At 23.8% G+C, this 22,920-nt stretch overlaps 1 protein-coding gene across 4 annotated transcripts in view; it reads left to right on the top strand.

Moving 5' to 3' along the window:
* The first annotated feature begins 223 nt into the window (after positions 1-223).
* LOC136969555 (ciliated left-right organizer metallopeptidase-like) overlaps positions 224-22,920 on the top strand; it is a 39,304-nt gene continuing 16,607 nt past the window's right edge. The window contains exons 1-8 of one of the 4 annotated variants that reach the window (XM_067263769.1): positions 224-513; positions 6,288-6,336; positions 7,239-7,572; positions 15,972-16,056; positions 18,272-18,335; positions 21,128-21,277; positions 21,373-21,492; positions 21,567-21,645. In XM_067263769.1, coding sequence (XP_067119870.1) covers positions 7,257-7,572; positions 15,972-16,056; positions 18,272-18,335; positions 21,128-21,277; positions 21,373-21,492; positions 21,567-21,645 — 814 coding nt within the window. In that variant the 5' untranslated portion in view covers positions 224-513; positions 6,288-6,336; positions 7,239-7,256. Of the gene's footprint in view, positions 514-6,274; positions 6,337-7,238; positions 7,573-15,971; positions 16,057-18,271; positions 18,336-21,127; positions 21,278-21,372; positions 21,497-21,566; positions 21,646-22,920 lie in introns of all 4 variants that reach the window. The other 3 variants (XM_067263768.1, XM_067263770.1, XM_067263767.1) reach the window with 3 other exon arrangements.

The raw sequence follows: 22,920 nt of genomic DNA, 5'->3' as shown, positions 1-22,920 counted from the left end.
CAAACATAATCAAAGAAGCGCGTCTTAAATTAATATTGAATATCGATTAATTTATCGAAATTTGTTACTTTTATCTTAAAAAATCCAAAAATAAAAAAAATCTTTAAAAAAATGTATAATATATATATATATATATATATATAAACATCGGCTCATTCTTGTATCTTCGCCATCTAGCGACTAATATTTAAATTAAATTTTCATTACGGATTAATGAACATGAGTTTGCTATCAAATTTATGATTGGGTATCAGTTAAACGTCACTGTCGAAATAACCAATAATACCTCGGATAAGAATGGTATATTTATACGTAAGGATGAAATTGACCGATTTAAGATATGCACGTGTTGCATGGACGACATGAATATTCGTTTGAAATGATTATTTTGCAAAGTTGTCGAATGATTAATCATCTTGTTAAAAAATTAAGTAGCGCACGTTATCAGACAACAGATCTGATGTTTTTCTGATAAGAAGATATTTTTCATCAAATGTTTTTCATTTTTGTGCCGTAAGTTGTTCTAATGTTTTTTTTTAAATTAATATCTTTACGTTATTTCCTGTCTTTATGGTAAGTGCTGCAGTAATCCTTAATGATTGCTACACTGTTATTAGCCTCCTGAGAAAATATTTAGCGAGTTTACTCCTTGAAAGTGTTTGCTTGGACCTAGAATTTTTTTTCTAAGTATTTTGTCATCTCTTTTCAATATCTTATATTATATTATGCTCTATGTCAGCCTATATATATATATATATATATATATATCATGCTGCAAATTATATATAAAAATCTTTCATTATTGCATATAGTTTCTGTTTAAATTAGTATATGTATATATATTAAAGTATATAAATAATTATATATAACATAAACAAGTTTAAATGTGTTAAACAATAAGAAAGGAATCATTTAATAAATGTAAAATATTTTTAGAATTGATACTTCCTTTTTAGCTTAATCAGATACAATTGTTTCTTTTATTAAGAATTAGACATACATAATTATATATAAATATCTGCACTGTGATATTAATTTTTAAATATTTTAAATAAGTACTATTATCTTAGATTTATTTATTTATTTGGTTGAATCCCTATACAATTTTATAAATATTAGGTAATTAATTATTTTGTTTTATGAATTTTATTTGTTCGGTATATAAAATATGTCGTCGATAAGATGCGATGCTAATAATTTTAAGGACGTTTGTCATTTGATTTAAAGATTTTCTTTCGAGACCGTTATACCGGTATTTGGTTGTTGGATCCAAATTTAAATAAGGAAATCGAAGCCAAACGTAAAAAATGTAGAACGAGACTCTTAAGAGTTGTTTTGTATTTAAAATATAATACTCTGGAGTCAAAGCAACGTCTTAAATCTTTATTTAATTAAGTCTTAATTAAATAAAGATTAAGATAAAGATAATTAAATAAAGATTAAATAAAGTTAAAATGAAATCTTTTGAAGTATGTTATTTTATAGAATTTTTAAAAAAAATTATATCTGGTTCTTTGAAGTAGAAATTGATATATTGATATTTATACTTACTTTGCAAAAATAATTATTCTGATATTAATTCAATAACATGTATTGAATTTCTTATTAAAAAGTATAAAAAATTATATCAAGAAGTACATAAATGTATAGTTCTTGAATAGATAATGTAATTGATTTTTGTTTATAGTGAGTGAGTTATGAGTAGGACATGAAAATATTTTTGGAAATGAAAAGAATTCTGATTAATACTTGGGATTCCTGTTCACTTCTTGAAAGAGTGGCTCTATTCCAAGTTGTTTGATTAATTTATATATTTAATGCCAAGACAGATCTAACTTATGTTTACAAGTTTTAAAGTAAAAATATTTGCATATGACTAGCATTCTTTTATATTTTTTTATTTTATTTCCTTTTTAAAATTCCTTTTATTTTTTTTCTTATAAATATATAATAATACATTTACAAATGTTTTTGATTGATCAAATCACTATATAATTCTTTAAAAATGATTTATTAAATCAGTTTTTAGTAAACATATTTTAAAATTAAAATTTTATGATGCTCTTTTAATAAATTTGTGTTTAGTTAAATTTCAAAATTTGGTCAATTTTTTTATTTCTGGTTGCATAATGATTATCATCAAATCTCTGACAAATTCATTATTTAAGTGCAGATGCTAATAACAGTAGTTATGCTAAGTACTTTACTAATTGATTGTTTAAAAGAGCTAAATTGATTAATTGCTTACACTGGAAATTATAAAAAATCTAAAATATTCATATAATTAAAATGTTAGTGTAAGTAATTAATTAGATCAGTGTTATTTTAATTAATTAAAGCATGTGCATTGAAGTATAAAAGAATTTTTAACAAAAAAAATATATAACTGTATATAAAGTTGACTTAATTTTTCATATTAATTAGTCTTGGTAATGCATATTAGATGATCTGAATGAATATATAACAGTATTTAGTTATTATTATTCTTAAAATGTTACTAAGACTTCAAAATATTATATAAATAATAACTTACATAATTATCGTTAAATATAATAATAAAATTGATATGCATATTCTATACCAAATTACAAAGAACCAACTATTTTTATCAATGAAAATATGCCAATTTTTAAACATTTTATATTACATGATAAGTAAAATATATAATCTTAGCTTTTGTTCCAATTCAAAGATAACTTTTTGCAATATTTTCTGCTAATTTAACTAATTTGTTAAATAGATGTTTTTCTTTTAATTTTAAGAAAATAATATTTATCATGAAATTATAATTACTTTTTAATGTTATGTGATTTGTAAGACTGAAAATTTTTAGAAGTGTTCAGATTTAATAAATTAAAACATTTTGAATACATTTTCAAAACTAAAAATAAATTTTTTCTGATTGAATTAATCAATGAAAAAATTACTCATTTAAATTCAACATGAAGAAAATAATTGGTTAAATTTAGAATTTAACGTGTTTTTTTTTTCCTTTTGTGTTTCTTTTAATTGAATAATAACTTACCCTTAGGCATAATTGTCTGCAAAAAGTAAAGTAACTTTATAAGATGGTTACTTTTTCTTTAATGTTTTTTTTTGTTGTAAAATTAAAAACAAAAACAATACCAATACAAAAGCTAGAAATTAAATAGAGAAATAATTAATTTAAAGCATAATTTTAAAAACTTAATTGGATTCTATATGTAATTTCATTAAAATTTTTTTTGTTTTTTACTTTAGCTAGTTTTCCTACATTAACATATATGAGAACTGTATAATTGCAGCCATAATAGCTCTGTAAAGGTTGCATAAACTTGTATTAGATGAAACAGATTTATTAGCTAAATAAATTTAAAACAAATTTTTTGTAATATTAAACAAAGTTTTTAAAATAATAATTTAAACAGAAATAGTTTTTAAATTTGAATATCTTTAATTAGCATGTTATGTAAAATCTAAAATATAACTAATCAGTTACAATGTTGGGTAATATTATTACCAAAATTGAAATTATCATATTGTTTATTAATAAAATTTTAAGTTTATTCAAATTATTTTTAAATGTATATTAATATTATTTATTTTGAGATCAAAGTATTATTTCTTTATGTAAATTGTAGAAAATTATATGTACAGTGTACAGTTTTACTTATATTGATAGATATTAAAAAATATTATCAACAATTATTTAAGAATTAGAAAGCACTATCATTTCAAATATTTTGCATGAATTATAGAATATAATATATCTGTGAATCCTCTGACTTTCTGTGAAGTCATTGAACAGCATGAAAATATTGTGTATTTTATTTTCTTACAAAATTATTAATATTTTAATTCAGCCAATGAACTTGAAAATTATCAGCATTAAAATGTTTTAATTTAGCATATATAATCATAAAATCATAAAAATAAATTAATTCTAAAAGAAATTTTTATCATTATTATTACAATGTTCTTAATTTCCAAGAATTTTTCATTTGTGGTTATTAATATTTATGTAATTTATTTATTCACTATTCATTTGTATATAATATTTTAATATCTATAAGCTTTTTAACAATTAAAAAATGTTTTAAAGTAAAATATAAATTAACTAAAATGATAAGAGAAAGTTTTTCTATTCTTCCAGCTGTAACACAGTATAAAAATGCACTGTCATAAGGAATTGAATAAGAAATTGATTTACCAAGTTAATTAAATTACTTTTTTACTGTTTGTCTTGAATTAATCTAGTTTCTCATAGTCTATATTTTTATTTTTTAAATTTATTGAATTTTTTAAATTTGCTTTTCTTTCTCTATTTATTGTGTAAATTGGAGCTTTGTACTTGAAGATAGAAACTCTGCAATAAGTGTTAAACTTTTTATTGGTTACTTACTTGAAATTGTTGTATGATAAAATTGATTTTCTGAGAAGTAACCAGAAAGAAGGAAATTTTCTGTTTTGATGCATTTTTATGTGACAAACATTTAAAAAATATACTTTTATGAAGATTTTCAAATAAAAAATAAACATTTAAATGAAAAATATATATATATAATTATATGTATAATTATATTTATTTATTTATAACAAAGGAACATGATTTTTGACTATTATTTAATGGTTTAAATGTATTGTTTAGTTGATAATTTATATTTAGTGTAAGTGTGTATATATGTATATAGATATATGATTAGTTGATATAAATTTATATTAAATGATTAGCTGATCTTAATATTTTGGAAATGTATCAAATTCATGCTCTGGTAATGATCACTATATCATAATGGTGACTGAAATTATGATATATAATATACAATTATGTAACTATTATTTAAAATTTAATTGAAATGTAATATATCATTTTAATTCCAGCTGCAAAATGTGAATCCTTTTGAAAAAAACAAATAATTTTATATAGAATTTATATCTAATGATTGCATGTTCATTCATATTATTACTGCATATTTTATATGTTCAATGTTTATTTAACACACATTTTAATATTTTTTAATAATATAACTATTTAAAATAAAATATTTATATATGTTTGAAAATAATTAATAAATTATTTTTATAAATACTTTCTACATTATTTCTATATCATTATAGAATTTAAATTGATTTTATGGTTTATAGTCTACTTTTGGTCTCTGAGTAAGTGAAAAATTTAGAATATTTTGCATGTTTTAAAAAGCTATAAAGCATTTTAAATTTATTATTATACATTTTAATATTTTGCACATTCTCCTTCCATTTCTAGTGTATATCCACATTGTATTTTAACTTAATATGTGCGTGTTCAGTTGTTACTAGTTTGTTTACAAACGTTTAACTTTTTTGAATGGTGGTTTATTAATTTTTGAGTCCAATGATATTTTCATATATCAAGAAATTTCTTTTAAATTTAATTTCAAGTCCAAGTCCAAAAAAAAAAATCATTTTTTTCACTTCTTTCACCATTTCAATGTAGTTTTTTTTCCCTCTGTTCAGCTAATTTAGTTTTGTAAATTTTCTTTTCTTTCAGTTTTCATTACAGAATAGTTTTTCCAAAACATTACTGAAATCTTCAATTTATCAATTGATGTTTCGAAAAAATAACAACAAAAATGTGCTTTATTGGAGCTTGCTCTCATTAAATATAATTAAGCCTTAATAAAGCAGATTTTTGTTATGTTTAGAAATTGGAGTTGTTTTTCTTTAAAACAACTCCAATTTCTAAACATAACAAAAATCTGCTTTATTAGGGCTCAATTATTTCATCATTTTCATTATTAAAAAAAAAATAAATTTTTGAACATTTATATTAATTTTTTTAAATGTAGTTTTTAAGTAAAATTTGATATCTGCTAATTTGAAAAGTTATAAGAATTTACTTTATTTTATCAAATTAAATTTACAGCCAGTGTATTTGATAATTGTAAGTAATAAAATTGGTAGATACTAGGACTTTAAGCTAATCACTATTTAATTTTCAAATAATTTTGTCATTTTTGGGGGGAAAAAAGTTGTAAAGATTCAGCAATTAAATAAATTTAGTATATCCAATATTTCAATTATTATATTTCTATCTGATATTTTAAGAATAAATTGATTATCATATATGATAAAAACCGAATATTAATAATAATTTCCTTTTTAAAATTAAATAGTTTTCAATTTTTTAAGAAATATTTAAGAACAAGTGTTTAATATAAGGACAATATTGCTATGTCATTTAATGGCTTCTTTATCCATTTTTCTCTCTTTTGCATTAATGAGATGATTAATTTTACATCACTGCTTACAGATTTTGTTTTTAGTTTTCTGTGACATTATATTGCTGAGCTGCTACATTTAATAATAAGGAAGGTAATATTAAAGATATATGTTGTTGTAATGTTATTAAATTTGAAATATTACGTAATTCTCAAATTCTTAAAATATATTTATTAATTTTTGTAATTCAATTCATTAATGTTTATAATTATAAAAAAAAATAACTGAAGAAAAATGTAAAGCTTCTAATAAGTTTTTACAAAATTAGATATTTTTATTTTTAAGTAATAGATCGATTTTTTTTTTTTTTTTTTTAAACAAAGTTGAAAAAACATAATGAAATACTTAATTAAAATTTTTAATTGAAAAGAAAAGCTGCTAAAAATTTTATTTTTAATCATATAAATTGTATTTATATGTTTTTAAAATTAAATAAAATTTGTATCAGTTTTATAAAAATTAAAGAATTTGCATCTAACTACTTTGATCCATTTTTTTCCCTGCAAACAAAAAACAACTTCCTGATTAATCCTTTTAAATTCTAAGGATTCACCAGATTAAAGCTTGAAAATGCTTTTTTTTTTAATATAACTGATTTATTTTGTTGTTATTTTTCATTGTGATAGCATCAGTAATTTCTGGTGTTTTTCTTAAATTGAATTTTCATTCTGAACTATTTCTTAATAAATTTCATTGTTTTTTTTTTTAAATTTAATTTAAAAATGCCTTATGTGATAATTTTTTGTGTTTTATTATTTATTTATTGTTACTTAATTATAATTATTTTCTAATTTTATTACTTGCAACTGTAATTATATTCATCTATAATAGAATGATATTCGATGAAGTTGGCTTCTCTCTGTAACATAATATATTAATCGTTAATTAATCTTTACCATATTTTAACATTAATATTAGTATAAAATATATATTTTTACTTTTATCATTTAAAATTAATAAAATAAACATAATGTAGCATAATTTAATATTTTCAGAAGCCACAAAGAAAAATAATGAGAAAAAGAAGATTGTGTTGTGATAGGCTACTTTTTATGATGGTCTTGTTCAGTGTACTTGGATGTTATCGGCAATTTGGATACTGTTGCGAATTTGACGATATCATATCAAATGATGTTGTAAAAACTTTTGTTAATTATAGTTCAAAACATAAGAGAGATATGAATAAAGCTGACATATCAAGTGATTTTAAACCAATTCGAATTCATGTTTATTATGGTATAATGGACCATGGTATGGTTGCTGAACAAACGACAAGACTCTTTTCCATTGTAGAAAAAGCTAGGAGTAAAATGTCACAATTACTTTCAGGTAAGATTATTTTCATGTGTGTAAGAGAACTTTTTTTTTTCAAATCTTAGACTGATATTTGCTAAGTTATTTTGATTTAGAAAGTAAACTTTATTTAAAAACCCAAATTTAGAAATTTTAATATAAAAACAAATAATATAATTTTTTTTGAAGAGAATTCAACACATATTAGGTTGGGGAAAAAGAAATCCATTATTTTTATGTTTATTTTAAGACTTTATTTAACGTGGTTCGGATTGTCCGATTTAGGTCAAATATGCACCGTTTTGTTTTATAATTTGTTGACATTTTAAAGGTAACTTCATAATGCCTCTCTCATAGAAGCCCTGGTCCCTATTGGCAAAAAACTCAACTAAGCGATTTTCGTGATCTTCTCTTGACGCCAATTTTTTATCACTAAGGAAGTTTTGCAATGATAAAAAAAGATGGTAATTGCTTGGTGCCAGGTCCGCACTATAAGGTGGATGCATCAAAACTTCCCAACTAAGCTCCCAGAGTTTCTGGCAAGTCCCTATAGACGTGTGTGACGTGGCGTTGTCCTGATGAAAAACAACACTTCTCCTGTTGGCCAATTCTGGCCGCTTCTGATCAATTGCTAGCTTCCAATGGTTTAATTGTTGACAGTAGAGGTCCGAATTTAATGTTTGACCATATGGAAGCAGCTCATAGTAGATGATTCCTTTACAGTCCCACCAAATGCACAGCAAATCCTTCCTGGCCATTATTCCTGGTTTGGCCACCATTTTGAGCCGCTTCACTGCGCTTTGACCACGCTCGTTTTCACACAATATTGTCATATGTGACTCATTTCTCATCCCCAGTCACCATCCATTTAAGAAATGGGTCGATTTTGTTCCATTTGGCCAAGGCTTTGCAGATGAAAATTCGATCCATCATGTTTTTTGCGTCAATTCGTGTGGCACCCAAACATCAAGCTTCTTTTTGAATCCAGCTTTAAGCAGATAGTTTAAAACTGTTTTGTGGTCAATCTTTAGCTCCTGGGTGATGCTACAACTGCTAACATGCTTGCCCATTTCAATCATTTCCATGATTCTATTGACATTTTTAATGACGGGCCTACCTATGCGAGGTGCATCTTTAACATCGAAATTACCAGAATAGAATCGACGAAACTAAAATTGTGCATAATTGGCTGTGACAGTATCGGGACCATAAACATCATTCACAATTTCAGCTGCCTGGATTGCATTTTCGCCTTTATCAAAGCAAAATTGTAAAACATACCAAATTTTCTCTTTGGTAACTTCCATCTTTTACACCTTATAACTCACAACTAAATCGACCAATCAAAAAACTGTAACAGAATTTTTTTTAGTATAAAATGTCACTTTTCCAGTGAGCACAAGTCTGAACTTGTTTGATCAATACTTTACGAGATATATATCACTACAGCCATCTAGCAACAAAATAATGGATTTCTTTTTCCCCAACCTAATATATTTAAGTTACATATTTAAATTAACTAAAGGCATTAAAGAACCTATTATCCAGCACTTCCAAACTTCTCTGTTGTATATTAGAGGTTTTTTAGTGTCTTTAGTTCAAGTATATTCAGTTTCTGAATGGTAGTATTTTAAATTAACAATTATTTTTCAAAATACACAATTTTAATATATAAAACTTTATTTTGATTCAAAATTAATGTAATTATTTCATTTATCTTACAAAAAACAGTTTATTTTTTCTTATTTGCTTCGTTTTTTCATTTGTGTGATTCATGCATGTTGATAACTAATTGGAAAACAATTATCTTGTTATAAGAAATGCTATGATTGAAAGTATAACAAATTTACCATCATGCATTTTGATTATAATTTTGTTCAATTAAAATAATGTAATTTAATAAAAAAAATTAAATAATAATTTAAAAATAATATATTTCTTATCAGTTAACATTCTTTAAACAATGTTTGAAATCTTTCATTGAGTGAATAAAAAAGATTGTTTATCCCAACCCATCTAGATTCCATTATTGATTTTTCAAGAAATTTTAATATGCAATGAAGAATTCATATCTAAAACAAAATGTGATATTCTCTATTTCCATTTATTATAAATATCAAATAAAAGAATTTATATAATAAAAGTATTTTTCATTAATTATACTACCTTAAAAGAAAGACTGAATGGTTTATAAGTAAAATATAAATAATGATATTTAATTTATAAAGGATTTTTTTGTTAATTATATATGATTAAATATCTTCCTAATAAATGAACTATTTTTAAGAAATCAAATTATATTTTTGTGGTTAAAATTTATGCAAGAAAGCCATATAAAACCAGAGTGAATGATTTTGATTTTGTTAATTCAGAAAAGCATGATGGTTCCCATCTTTGTAAATTATATCACATACCATGATAGAATTTTAATATTTACGAAGATGAATAATTACAAGATTTGAAAATATTTAGTTAAAAATAATTTATTATGTAATAAATTTTTCAGTCAAAACATATTTTAATATTAAAAAATTGACAGGAAATTTTTTCATATTCATATAGTATTTTAATGTTTTCTAGAAAAACAAATATAAGAACAAGTAATTTAGTGCTTAGTTATTCAGTGGAGCAATTGTTAATAATTCAAAAATTGGGAGAAGAAAAAATTGTTGCAATAAAAAAAGCTTGTGTTAACTTTGGTAGATATTTTTTAATTAAAAACACCTGCAAACATATTTGCATCTGCAATTTTTTAAAATTAAATCTTACATATAGTAAGCCTGAAAAAAGGCTGCCTTAGTGCCCACAGGTCAGAGAGTAAAAATAAAAAGATAATATAATAAATATATTTATATATAAAATTATATCATGGTCAAACTAACTTAAATCATTTGCAAGTAAAGATAATTTATTTAAAATAAGTCATAAAACAAAGGACAAAGTAGACTAGACCCATCTATGGATGTATGGTCAAAGGAAATATATTTTTCTGTGAATAATACTATTTGTCCTGACAATTTTTATATTTTTATTAAATGTAATTATTAAATCGACGTGCTACCGCTGGAGGACGTTAACTGTTTTACATATTGGCGGCGAATGGGAGCCTCAAAATAAAGGCCGACTTCGCCGTGTGGAATTGTTATTGCCTCGTACTGTACAGCGTGTGAAAGGACAAAGTAGACTAGACCCATCTATGGATGTATGGTCAAAGGAAATATATTTTTCTGTGAATAAGTCATAAAACAGTTTATCCCAGAATCATCAGAATCAGAATCCTGTCTTTTTTGAAATTTATATGAAATCTTTTTCTGTTAAATTTAGTTCATTTCATTAATTAAAATGGATAATTTATTATCTCTAAAAAAGAAAAAAAAAAGAAATTGTATTTTACAGGTTAATAATCTGTTAGTCTAGACTATGAATTTACATTTGTCTTATTTACTTAATTTAAATTAGTTTTTAATTATTATTAATTTATCCCCATTTAAATAATGTTAATTCTAAAGGTGAGTTCACTGAATTTTTAATTTACTACATATTTTTTTTCTAATGAAATGTCATTAGCATATTTGTAGATATTTTAGAAATAATCATTTAAAATAAATTCATTGTTAATCTGAAACATAACCTGAAATTTAACTCAACTTAATATCAATTCTGTCTGAGTTAATTAAACATAGTTAAGTAAAAAATGAAAGTAATAAATTAAATATATCATATTTTATTAATTTTAATTTGGTATAAATTTTACTCAAATGTATTTATGGTAATATATAAATATAATTTTGAAAAATGAATTATCGAATAAAAATATATAAAACAGAAAAACAAAAACAAACAAATTTTTTTTTTATAAATTTGCATTATTTCATTTTAAAATATTTTTATAAGATTGAAAAATTTTACAAATGATGCATAAAAATAGCATAATAAATCTTACTTTATACAATTCTATTTTTAAATTATGAAACATTCTTGATACATACATTAAATACACTTTATCAAAAAGTTTGTTTAAAAAACTAGCATATAATAACAAAATTTACTGTATTTTAAGATTTATTATATGATAAGTTTAGTAAAATTTGTAAAAAATTTAATTTAAGTACTCAATGTTAACCCTCAATTTAACAGACCTTGATTTAAAAATGGATAAAAAATGGATCTAATGGATAAAAAAATTTGTTTTTATAGGAAAATTTAAACTTTTTCTTAATAAATAGAGTATGCTAAATGGACATTGCAACAATGAGTAATTTATACTCATTGATATAATTGTAATACTATTTTATTAATACTTATACATCATAACATTTTAACACACACTATATATTTTAAGTTTGTTATTAATATATACTTTTAAACCACATTTGATTTAATGGACTTTTGACAATAGCAGATACCTTTCACCTAATTAGTCCATTAAATCCATTACTATATCTTTAAAATACATGCAATGCTTTGATTTTCATTCTGTTCAAAGAATAACTGAGCTACTTATAAGTGAAAGTATCTTTTAAATTAATCAATATATTTTACAATATACATAAATTAGTTTGTTTCACTTTATTATTATTATGTTGGATGTAGTGAGTTACTTGATTGACATTGGTTGCTGTGTACTATGCCGGACCAGAGTCAAGGCATAGCAACCAAAACATAACAAAAATTAAATAAGTGTATCATTGTGTGTGTCTGTATTCAGGAATTTCCTAACAATATGACATGTATTCAATATAGTGGTTTTCCCTGTAGTGTGATGTGTGTTTCTATTCAACTGTAATATTCCCAGGCTTTTGTGTAGTGTGTGTGGTATGACATAATTATTATTGTTAAATTATGTATAACTTCTGTAAATTCTCTAAATAAATAAATAAATATATAAATCATAAATTTACAGAATTAATAAATCAGAATCAATTTCAAATGATTTTGCAGAATTATTCTCTAATACAATTCATAGAAAAACTACGATGAAAACTACACAATTTCTAAACTTTCTATGCAAAATTATTTATAATGTGAATTTAAGTTAATTTATATAATATTGATAAGGAAAGAAATTTAATATGATAAAACATGTGAAGAACAATGATATTGTGCCAGGTCAATGATATTTGACAATACATTAATTAAAGTTTTTTACTTGAATGATCATGGTATAATTTTAATAAATAAAATATATTTAAAGCTGATCCAAAATTTTCATGAAATTATCGAAATTTATATAAATTTTAAAAAATTTTATTACATTTTTTTCCTTATTACTTAAAAATAACTTTTTCATTTCCTATTATAATAGATTTTCTTTTAATACGAGTAATTTATTTTAAAAGTTTTCAAAGTACATTTGAGATGTTTAAAACCTTATATGTATTTCTGTTTATGATATTATAATATAAAATTTATGTTATAGTTTTGTATGTATTAATTTAATTTTAAATAAAATTTTTTAAAATCTTTGTAGATATCTTAATTATTAAAATGATGAAATATTTTTATAGTAAAATACAAAGTACATAATTATACTTATGTCCACTTTGGACATTCTTATGTACTAGGACTTGTTATACTGAGGGAACGTAATCAAGATTACGTTACAGTAAATATAGTTTAATTGGAAATTGTGTGTTTCTCTTCCCTCAGTATAACAAGTCCTAGTACATAAGAATGTCCAGTGGACAAAGTATAATATAAGTAATTAAAGAGAAGAAGCACATATCAACAAATTACATAATGTAGTTTGAAACTATATACAGTCAAACCTGTTTTTATGCGGGGGATAGGGACCGCATTAAAAAAACGCATTAAAAAAAATCTCACGAAACTTCACGAATGGCTGTAAATAATAGTTTTCGCGACACAATTAAAAAAATAATTTTTTTATGCGGTCAACAGGGACCGCATAAAAAAAGTCTCACATAGAAAATAACTCAAAACCGTACGAAATAGAATTTATTGACAACAGATGTCAGCACTTGACTGCATCGTCTGGTCTATCGTCTGTTTTACATATTTTTGTCCAGGTGGTGTTTTGTTGACTTGAAAAGTAAATTATTTCATTTTTCGCATATTCATGCAATAATATTACTATAATAAGTGCATTTATGCTATAATAAAGTTTATTTAGCTATAATAAGTCAACGTGAGACATGACGAATCACACGAGACTAGTCGCCAACTATACCGCACAAATTAAAAATTCGCATTAAAAAAATCGCACAAATAAAAATCGCACATAAAAAGAGCGCATAAAAACAGGTTTGACTGTATAATAAAATTTGCTTATTGTAATAACTTTGGGACATTTCTATACTGATGATGATAAATTACTGATAACATTAAATGAGGTAAGTCAATGAAGTAATGGAAATTTTGGTTTTTTTGACATTGATATTAAAAATATATGTTAAAACAGTTATAAAATGTATAACTTGAAGATTTATTATACATTGGATGAATTACTATTTATCTGTGTTTTTTTGCAACACTGTCAATTTAAATTCTTGTACTAAGTATTTGACATTCTGGACACTGATAACTGCTGAATGTTACTGTGATGAATACTCTGGTTTGCAAGTATTTTTCTTACAAAATATTTGATGTTTAATGTACTGGTTAAAACTGATAATAATTAATAACTGATGATAGTGCATAATTTTTATCAGCCAAAAGACTGATAGCGTAAAAAGCTTATTTTAAAATGTCATTGTTTTCAAGTAACTAGACAACTATAACCATACTCAGATTACAATACAATAAACAAAGTTTTATAAATGTGTATCATAACTATGAAGATCTACAGATTTTAACTTTTAGTCATAGATTTTAATTTATGATTATTTATTTACTATCATGCATGTGATGTAAGTATACGGAAATATGGTATTTACTTTCCAATTTTTATAAAAATTAATAATTAAAATTTACCAATAAATAGAAGTGTATGATGATAAAAAGTAATTTAACTTATTAAAGCTAAAAATTCTAGTAATACTCAATTTCCTCCCAAAGGATGAATGAACCAAAATACTAAAAATATAGAATATTTAATTCATTAGGTAAAAAGTTTTTGAAACATATGCACAAAAAATGATTTTAAACATAATTTTGAAATTTTTCTCTTCTCACATAATTCACTGAATGGGCAATATCTGATGGGCATATACTGAATGGGCAATATCTATCAAATGTAGATATATTTTCTGATTTCTTAATGGTTTAAGATGAAATTGAAAAAAAAAACAATCAAAGCTTATGTATTTTATTTATACAAGAGTACTTTTCATAAATTAAAGATAATATTGAGCAATAAACAATGAGTAAAAAGAAAGCAAAATTAAAATATTGAAAATCAACTTAACAATTAAAACAAGAAATTGAAAAGAAATAAAGATAAGAAGAGTAATGAAGTATAAAAGTAAATGCAGTTAATAATAAACTGATTAAATAACAAAGCAAACATATTATTGATAAATAAATTTAAAATTTTCTCATCCCTGCATTTATAAATTTTTGAATAACGTATGTTTAAAAATGGCATAATCAATGACTAATACAAATAAAAACTACTAGATTTGTTGCCACTGAGTCAACGTTTTCTTCTGATGATCTTCCTTTCCTATGATTATGTAAATTTAATTCATCTGGAACCAGATTCTTGTAAAAATTCAAAAATAAGATATATTTTTAAAATAATACATATTGAAGACTAAATACAAACTCTCCACAGATCTCTTTTCCAAACAGACTTGGCTACTACTGATTCACACAACTACTGTTTACTCCAATGACTGGGGCTGAACTGAAGGAAAGTAGAGAAGGCTTTGCCTGCTCTATCTTTAATTGTTTATAATTACTAACTTGCACTTGCATCCTTTATTGGAATTTTTGTGCAGATGTGGCCATCATTTTCAGGTAGTACCAAATTTGTCTTAGGGGATTGTAAAAAGGATATATACACAAATCATAAAAGACTTGGCCTAAAAACTTTAAGCAGTGTAAATTCTTAGGTTGAAGTATAACTACTACTAGATTTTGTTGCCATTATTGCCTATTGAAAAACTGAATTCTGCATGCATTTCCTTTTTATTTATTTCATTCTGTGGTCCCAAAGGGCCATTGGATGAAATAAATGATAAGGGGGTCATGTTGAGAATAGCTGACCTAAACTACTATTTCTAATAGGATTCTTAACTTTATTTTGAAAAGAAAGTAATTATGAAAAATGTATTTTTTTATTCAATATCCTCAAAAGAAAAAAGTTTAGCTTCTACTTAGGAATGAACAATTTCTATCTGTGATATGGATTTTATGTGAGTGGATGTGTGCTTATATACTAAATTTTATATTTTAAAAGATTTATGTATTTAGCTATTTCATGGATATATCAGTTGTCTTATTCTAATTTCTTTGTTTTTTTGTCATTACAGTTAAACAAGTGACTGGACCATTGTTATTGCCTCGTGAAAAAGCTTGTGATAAATTATGGGGACCTCACAGTAGAAATCAAAACAAGTATATATATCAGTTTATTACTTGTTAAATAAAAACAGAACATATAAACATTTATTTCAAGTGATTGTGATTTATTATAATCATTAATAATTAGCTTCTTCTAGAAAAAGCTTTTAGAATTTAGAATTTTTTTTTTAGTAAGTGGATAGAAATGTAATAGATTCAATAAAATAATTTTTAAATATAGATAGTTATATTGAAATCTAGTTATTCAAATATTTTGAATTATAAGAATAGTCAAAGATTTGTTTTCCATTAATTTCTTAGTTTTTTACTGTGTGCAATTTCTGCATTAAAAAAAAAATTCTGAATGCTAAATTATCCAAATCGTTTGTTTTTAAGAAATAGCATTAAAAAAGTTCAGTTGAATTTTAAGTATCTAACTTTAATTATAAAAATTAATAACTTCAGTATAAGTGTGTAAATAAAAATAATTTTAAATGAGGTTTAAAATTGTTTTTTATTTACACTCTTATACACGTTATATTGTTTGTATTGAAAAGTTGAATACCAGTTTATGAAGTATATTATAAGTAGGGTCTTGTTTTAAGTAAGATTGATATATTTAGATCTAGGAACATAGGCAGGAGGGTTTGTGGGGCTAAAGCCCTTTCTGAAGTTTGGTAGTATCCTACTGCTGGTAGCAAAATGAAGAATGGAAAGATGAAAAGCAGAGGCAGTTAAGGCATCAGCTATGGCTGTCACTGAATAAAATTTGAGGAATGAGCCCCAAAAGAAAATTCTACAGGCATGTTTGGATTTATATTTTATGCAAATGGTTAGGTTAATCCATTTCTAGTGCCACTGAACCTGACTTAAGTCATCATATTGTGCTCTCCAGTTTGACATTCTGGACACTGATAACTGCTGAATGTTACTGTGATGAATACTCTGGTTTGCAAGTATTTTTCTTAAGTAAAGTAATCTTTCCATTTATGCAAATTCACTTTAACAGGTTTAAATTTTAAACAATCAACATCAACTTTATGGAAATAAAGTTTTGATGTAACTTTTGGTGAACTTTTGACGTAACTATCATTAAAAATGACAGTTACATCAAAAATCATTTTTTTTAAAATCAGTAACCTCTTATATGGATTATTTTAAAAAAATAAAAACTGTAATTAAAGCATTTTTTCTACCCAACAAGAAGAAAACACTGTATTTGAGAATATGAAACAGATCCTTATTTTAAACAGCTCCAACTTTCCATGGCTCCATTTATGCAGTTTTCATTATATGCTTTGTGGAACCAATTATTTGCATAAATGGAAGGATTACTGTGGTGTATTTTCTACAGTATAATAAAATTTTATTCTGTATATTCAGAAACATAAAACTAAGATGTTGTTCATTATAGAAAAAGTAAAATACTTAAGCATGTTTTTAAAATTGTTTATGTAACCATTTAAAATGAACAAAACATTTTAGGAAATCATCTTGGACTGCTTGGAGTGAAGAACAAATTTACATGGAATTTTGTATGTGGTGCCAGCTGATCTACAGACCATACTATACACACAATTTAGACATGAATGTATTGAAAGATAACATGAAAAAATTGAAACAAAGTCTTTTAAACTGTCTCTAAAATGTTTTAAAATATAAAATTATATATTAATTATATTTTGTTCAAATTTTAATTTAAAGAAAATTGGTCAATGCTTTAATTAACACACACACACACACATTTTATATATATATAAAGTTTTAAACAATTTCATTTTAATGCTAAGGATAATTTGTAATGATAAAAGGATCTATTGAATCAGTTCAGTAATATTAATGTTTCACTTTAAATAAAATAAGATATAATTTAAACTGGAAATAACTTATTAATAAAGTAATATACTTTATTGATAAATTGACCATATTAGTAACAAAGATTCATTAATATTGCGATTCTATTTGTAAGTCTCAGTGAAATATTTATTTTTATATTAATACTGTAAAATAGTTACTAAATAAAGTATTTCAAGAACTTATATTTTTCATTTTAATTCATTCAAGAACTTAAGTGTTTTAATGAATTATTTTATTATAATCACTATTTTAAAATTGTATTTAGTAAATTTGTCAAATGTCATTTATTTTTAGATTGTTTATTTTTATACATAATATAAATTATCTGACACTCTGAATTAAATTATATATTTTATCTAGTAGTTTATAGGTTACTAATATTTTAAACTTATATGGTATGTAAACTTTTTAGATGCTCAAGCCTTCGTCAAGGGTATGTTGGAGAATTTTGTGAAAATAAGATAGATTATTTCCAAGTAAGAATTATTTATAATTTTTTTCAGTTACACAGTAAAAAGTTTTTAATACATACTAAAATTTAAAGAAAACACATTTTAATAATAGAGAACCAATTTGAAATATTTTTTTTAATATTTTGATTTTCTAATGATAATCAAAAATACCTTGATTTTAAATTTAAATAATATCTAAGTATTTGAATAACAGACATTTAAAATACTAAAAAATTACAATATATATTGTATTTTTTCTCGTATTAAAATAAAAATAACATATATAATTGTATTAATTTAAACATGAATAAAGTAACAAGACAATTTAAAAAGTGAAAAATTTCTGAAGATTAATTGCTGAACACATTATACAATTCAGTTATTTTATTTCATACTTTTATTTTGATTTTTTTTAAATGTGTTTTCTATGTAGAATCAAGTTTTCTGATTGATTATACAGTACTTGAAAGCACTTCAATTTTTTTTTCTTGTCTTCTTTCTACATCATTAAATCATTTTTATTACAATTTCAAACTTAATTATTAATCTTATTCACTATTACTACATATGATTAAATTTAAATATTCTTCAGTATAATGTTAAAGTTCTCTGAAAATACATTTATCATTTTATTATAGATATAGACATAGTTTGTGATATCAAATTTTTTTAGAGCATAGTCAGATCTGAATGAAATATAATAGTTTAATTAAAAATTTTGTTGTTATTAATAAAACATTTTTAGTGTTTTAACACTGATTGGAGGCTGAAAGCAACAGGATTATTGGACAGATACAGCCTTCTCAATTAACATTTTTTCTCTTTAACAAAAATCAAATCTCTGAAACATTTTAAAGTATAACAGATAAGCATAAACATTTTCAAATAGACGACAATAATTAACAGTAGTAATAAAAACTATTCGGATAACCCATTAATAAGATCATGACATAAGTGAGGGACCCACATACAGAGTTACATCAATTAATGTTGTTTGAAATTTTAAGGAATTGTAATACAAATAAATGTAAAAGATAAAAGTTTATTTTTTTTAGACATCTTGAACACGAGATCATGATATTAACCAATCACATGGCTTCTTTTTCACTTTTATTTAGTTGAACTAAATAAAGGTAGAAAAGAAGCCATGTGATTGGTTAATATTATGATCTCGTGTTCAACACTTCTAAAGAAAATCTAGTACAACATGGTTTCACAACAAATGAACTATAAAAGTTTATTATAAACAAAATCTAAAACCAGATACAATAATATTTGATTTGATGTTAAAGATAAGAGGGGCTATCCGTTATAACACAGACTTAACCCTGTAGGAAACGGAAAAAAGAAATTAGGAAAGTAAGAAGTTAGGTAGAAGAGGAAACACAGGGAGATAGGAAAGTGTGAAAAGAAGATACAATAATATACATACTACTATATTAAGATCATAAATTTATAAAACTATACATGATATTTCTGCACTTTTTATTATGGATATAATCCAGATATATCAAGTTTTCAAATTCAAAAAATATAGGATATCAAAATTCCTGATAATGCTTTGAGTAATTGAAGGGAATTCTATTAATTATAACATGAACTGTAATCCAAAAAAAAAATCTGCACTATATTCATGAAATAATTCAGTTATCTGCTAAACTGCTGGACACAAACTTGCTTTTTTGTCTTCTGAAACATTTTCAACTCATTACAAGTCATCAGCAAATTACTAATAATGACTTGCATTTAAACATTGCATAAAAATTTTTTTACATAATATTTAAAATCTAATTAACATTTTTAGACTTTTTACTGACTTATCTATTTAAAAAAAACTTATTAATTGATATGTTTATAGTATCATGTAAACAGTGCTGACAAAATTTCATAGATTTCTATTTTTGTTTACAACCTTTACAGTTATTTGTGTTTTATTTCAATTTAGTTATTAATTTTTTTTAAATGTTTAATTTGGATATTGAATAATTTTAAATATATCAATTAATCCATATGATGGTGATGATGAAACGTGACCAGATAAAAAGAGCCTCTAAAAATTTAGTGATATTATATATATATAGTCTACAAATAATTTTACAAACAGTTGAACCAGTCTGTCCCAAAATGTTTATCTCAAAAACCTCTTTATCTCAAAATTTATTTTTTTCCATTCATTTTCAGCCATTCATTTTCAGCCTAAATTCAGTATATTTTCCTTGTCTATCAAATAAATTTCTCCCAAAACCTCTATCAATATGAGATAGAGGTTTTGGGAGAAATTTGATTTATTGATTGAACTATCAATTAAAAATTTAAAGCTCAGTAACTACATTTTGATAGCATAAATTGTAATTGAGAAACATTTCTTGAAATACAGCACATAGTTGCAATTAATGCTGCTTTTCTCTGAGTTTATCCAGTCAAAGAAAGTGAGGCACCAAACTATTGGCAAACTGTTTCTGTTATGTCAAAAAATGCTTTATTTATACCTAATACAGGTATATACAGTACTTACTATTGTATTAATAAAATACCATACTTCCAATTAAACCTATTACTGTTTACTTTGTCGGAACCTCTGAATTTTGAAACTTGTCTATCTTGCCTATAAATATTTCACAAAATGTACTTTTTTTAATTTACTTTTTAGTACAGTTTAAAAAACTATATCAATTTACTTATTAGATTAACACAACAGTTTAATATGATTTATAATAGTTCTATTAAATCACAATAAATTTATGCAAATATAAATAAATGTAAAACAATATATCAATGTTCAAAAAGTAATGCCTAATAATTACATAAATTAACAGATACCTGATGATCATTTAGATGGACTCAATGTATATAATTTCACAAGTCCACATCCTCTTCCATTATCGTTACCTGCTGGAAATGGTGTCCAAAATGCTGATTATATACTTTATGTTAATGCTCAAAATACACATTTATGCCAAACTCAGGTATGCTAAAAAATTGAAATAAAATATAGAATTTTGGATTATTTTTTATTATAAAAGCTGTATTATGAAATTATTTCAATATATTTTATATTTAGGATATTATTGCATATGCTTCTTATTGTGTGTTAGACCAGAATGACAGACCTATAGCTGGTTTTATTAATTTTTGTCCTTTTCATTTGAAAGAAAAACATGAAGAAGAAAGAATAGTGATGGCAAGTGTAATTTTTCTGTATTTAAATTTATATCAAACATAATTTAAAATGTATGAATTAATTTATTTTTATAGGTAGCCATTCATGAATTATTTCATGCTCTTGGATTTTCTCAAGACATGTTTAAAAAATTTAAAGATTGTTCATCAATTGGTAAACTTTTTTCAAAAATGTTTAAATTTTGTTATTTAAATATTAATTACTGAAATGCCAAATATTATAATTAGAAAAATATAATGACTTTACACATTAGTTGTTATTTTTTCTTGAACATTGTCTTAATTTCCTCAAAAATAATAATGTAAAATTTAAGAGTGAGTAAAATTTAAATTATCCTCCAAAATTTCATGAGAATTAGTAATAAATATGTAAATAAGAAGTAAAAGATTTGAATATCATATGATATCACTGCTGCATAATGTAGTTTTTCTGAAAGGAGAGATTTAAACAAGCAAATTCAAACTATAGAAGAATACATATGAATAATTTAAATGTTATTTACATGAATCAGAATGTAGCTAAATCTGTTTCATTAAATGAACCTATAAATAAAGTATTCTTTCATTTCATATTTTATTAAACAAATATTTGATGCAGTTTACTGCATTTTATATTAAAAGTGAAAAATATTTTTTAAATTAAAACTTAATATATAAATACTTTTAGTTTTGGCAATTGGTCAAAAATGATCCCTCAAGATTTTTACATTTTTGTACTCCTGATCTTGAAAACATCAAGAAATGCAAAAAAATTTGGGGGTTTTTCCTGAATTTATGGATCTTAGTGTGTACATGTGGGGGGAAAGCATGATTTTGTTTACCCACTTTGAAGCTGTGTCTTTTTATTGAAAATTTCTAAAATTTTGGAGGGAGGTTTGTGTATTACAGGGATTGATACTATTAAATAAAATATCATACACAGTAATAGATGGTGCCACTTGCAATTTTGAATGATGTTGCCAGGAAAGTTATGCAACTCTTTGCTTGTTTATTTATTTATTTTTTAATTTATGATTGCTGAATCGATTTTATTAAAATAAATTTAAAGCTAAGTTTTTGAATATTAACATAGTAAATGAAGTAGCAGCATTTATAATCATTGGGATTTTAGTCATTATTAAATCTTAAATTTTTCTATAATCAATTCCATATACAGTTGACTCACCTTAAAATAAACACTGAAAAAGTGAATTTTGCCATTGTCGTGCAACAAAGCGAGCAAAAATTTTACCAGAATTCATTAAACTGAACTGTAAATCACCTTCACAACCCCAAGAAATAACCCTTTTTCCAACAATGGTTGTTTTTTACTTTTTTGACATGAACAATAAAAAGTGGTTCTGTAATAAACGTTCCATTTTGAGTAGAATAGATTTTCTTCTCTTAGTAAGCAAAGATGAATTTAACTTCTGATTGTAGAGCAATTCAA

This window comes from Centruroides vittatus, unplaced genomic scaffold, assembly GCF_030686945.1.
Source record: "Centruroides vittatus isolate TY-2023 unplaced genomic scaffold, ASM3068694v2 contig_18, whole genome shotgun sequence".
Classification (NCBI taxonomy): Eukaryota; Metazoa; Arthropoda; class Arachnida; order Scorpiones; family Buthidae; genus Centruroides; species Centruroides vittatus.
Note: the sequence above shows the minus strand (reverse complement) of the source record. Positions and strands in the feature narration are given on the sequence as shown.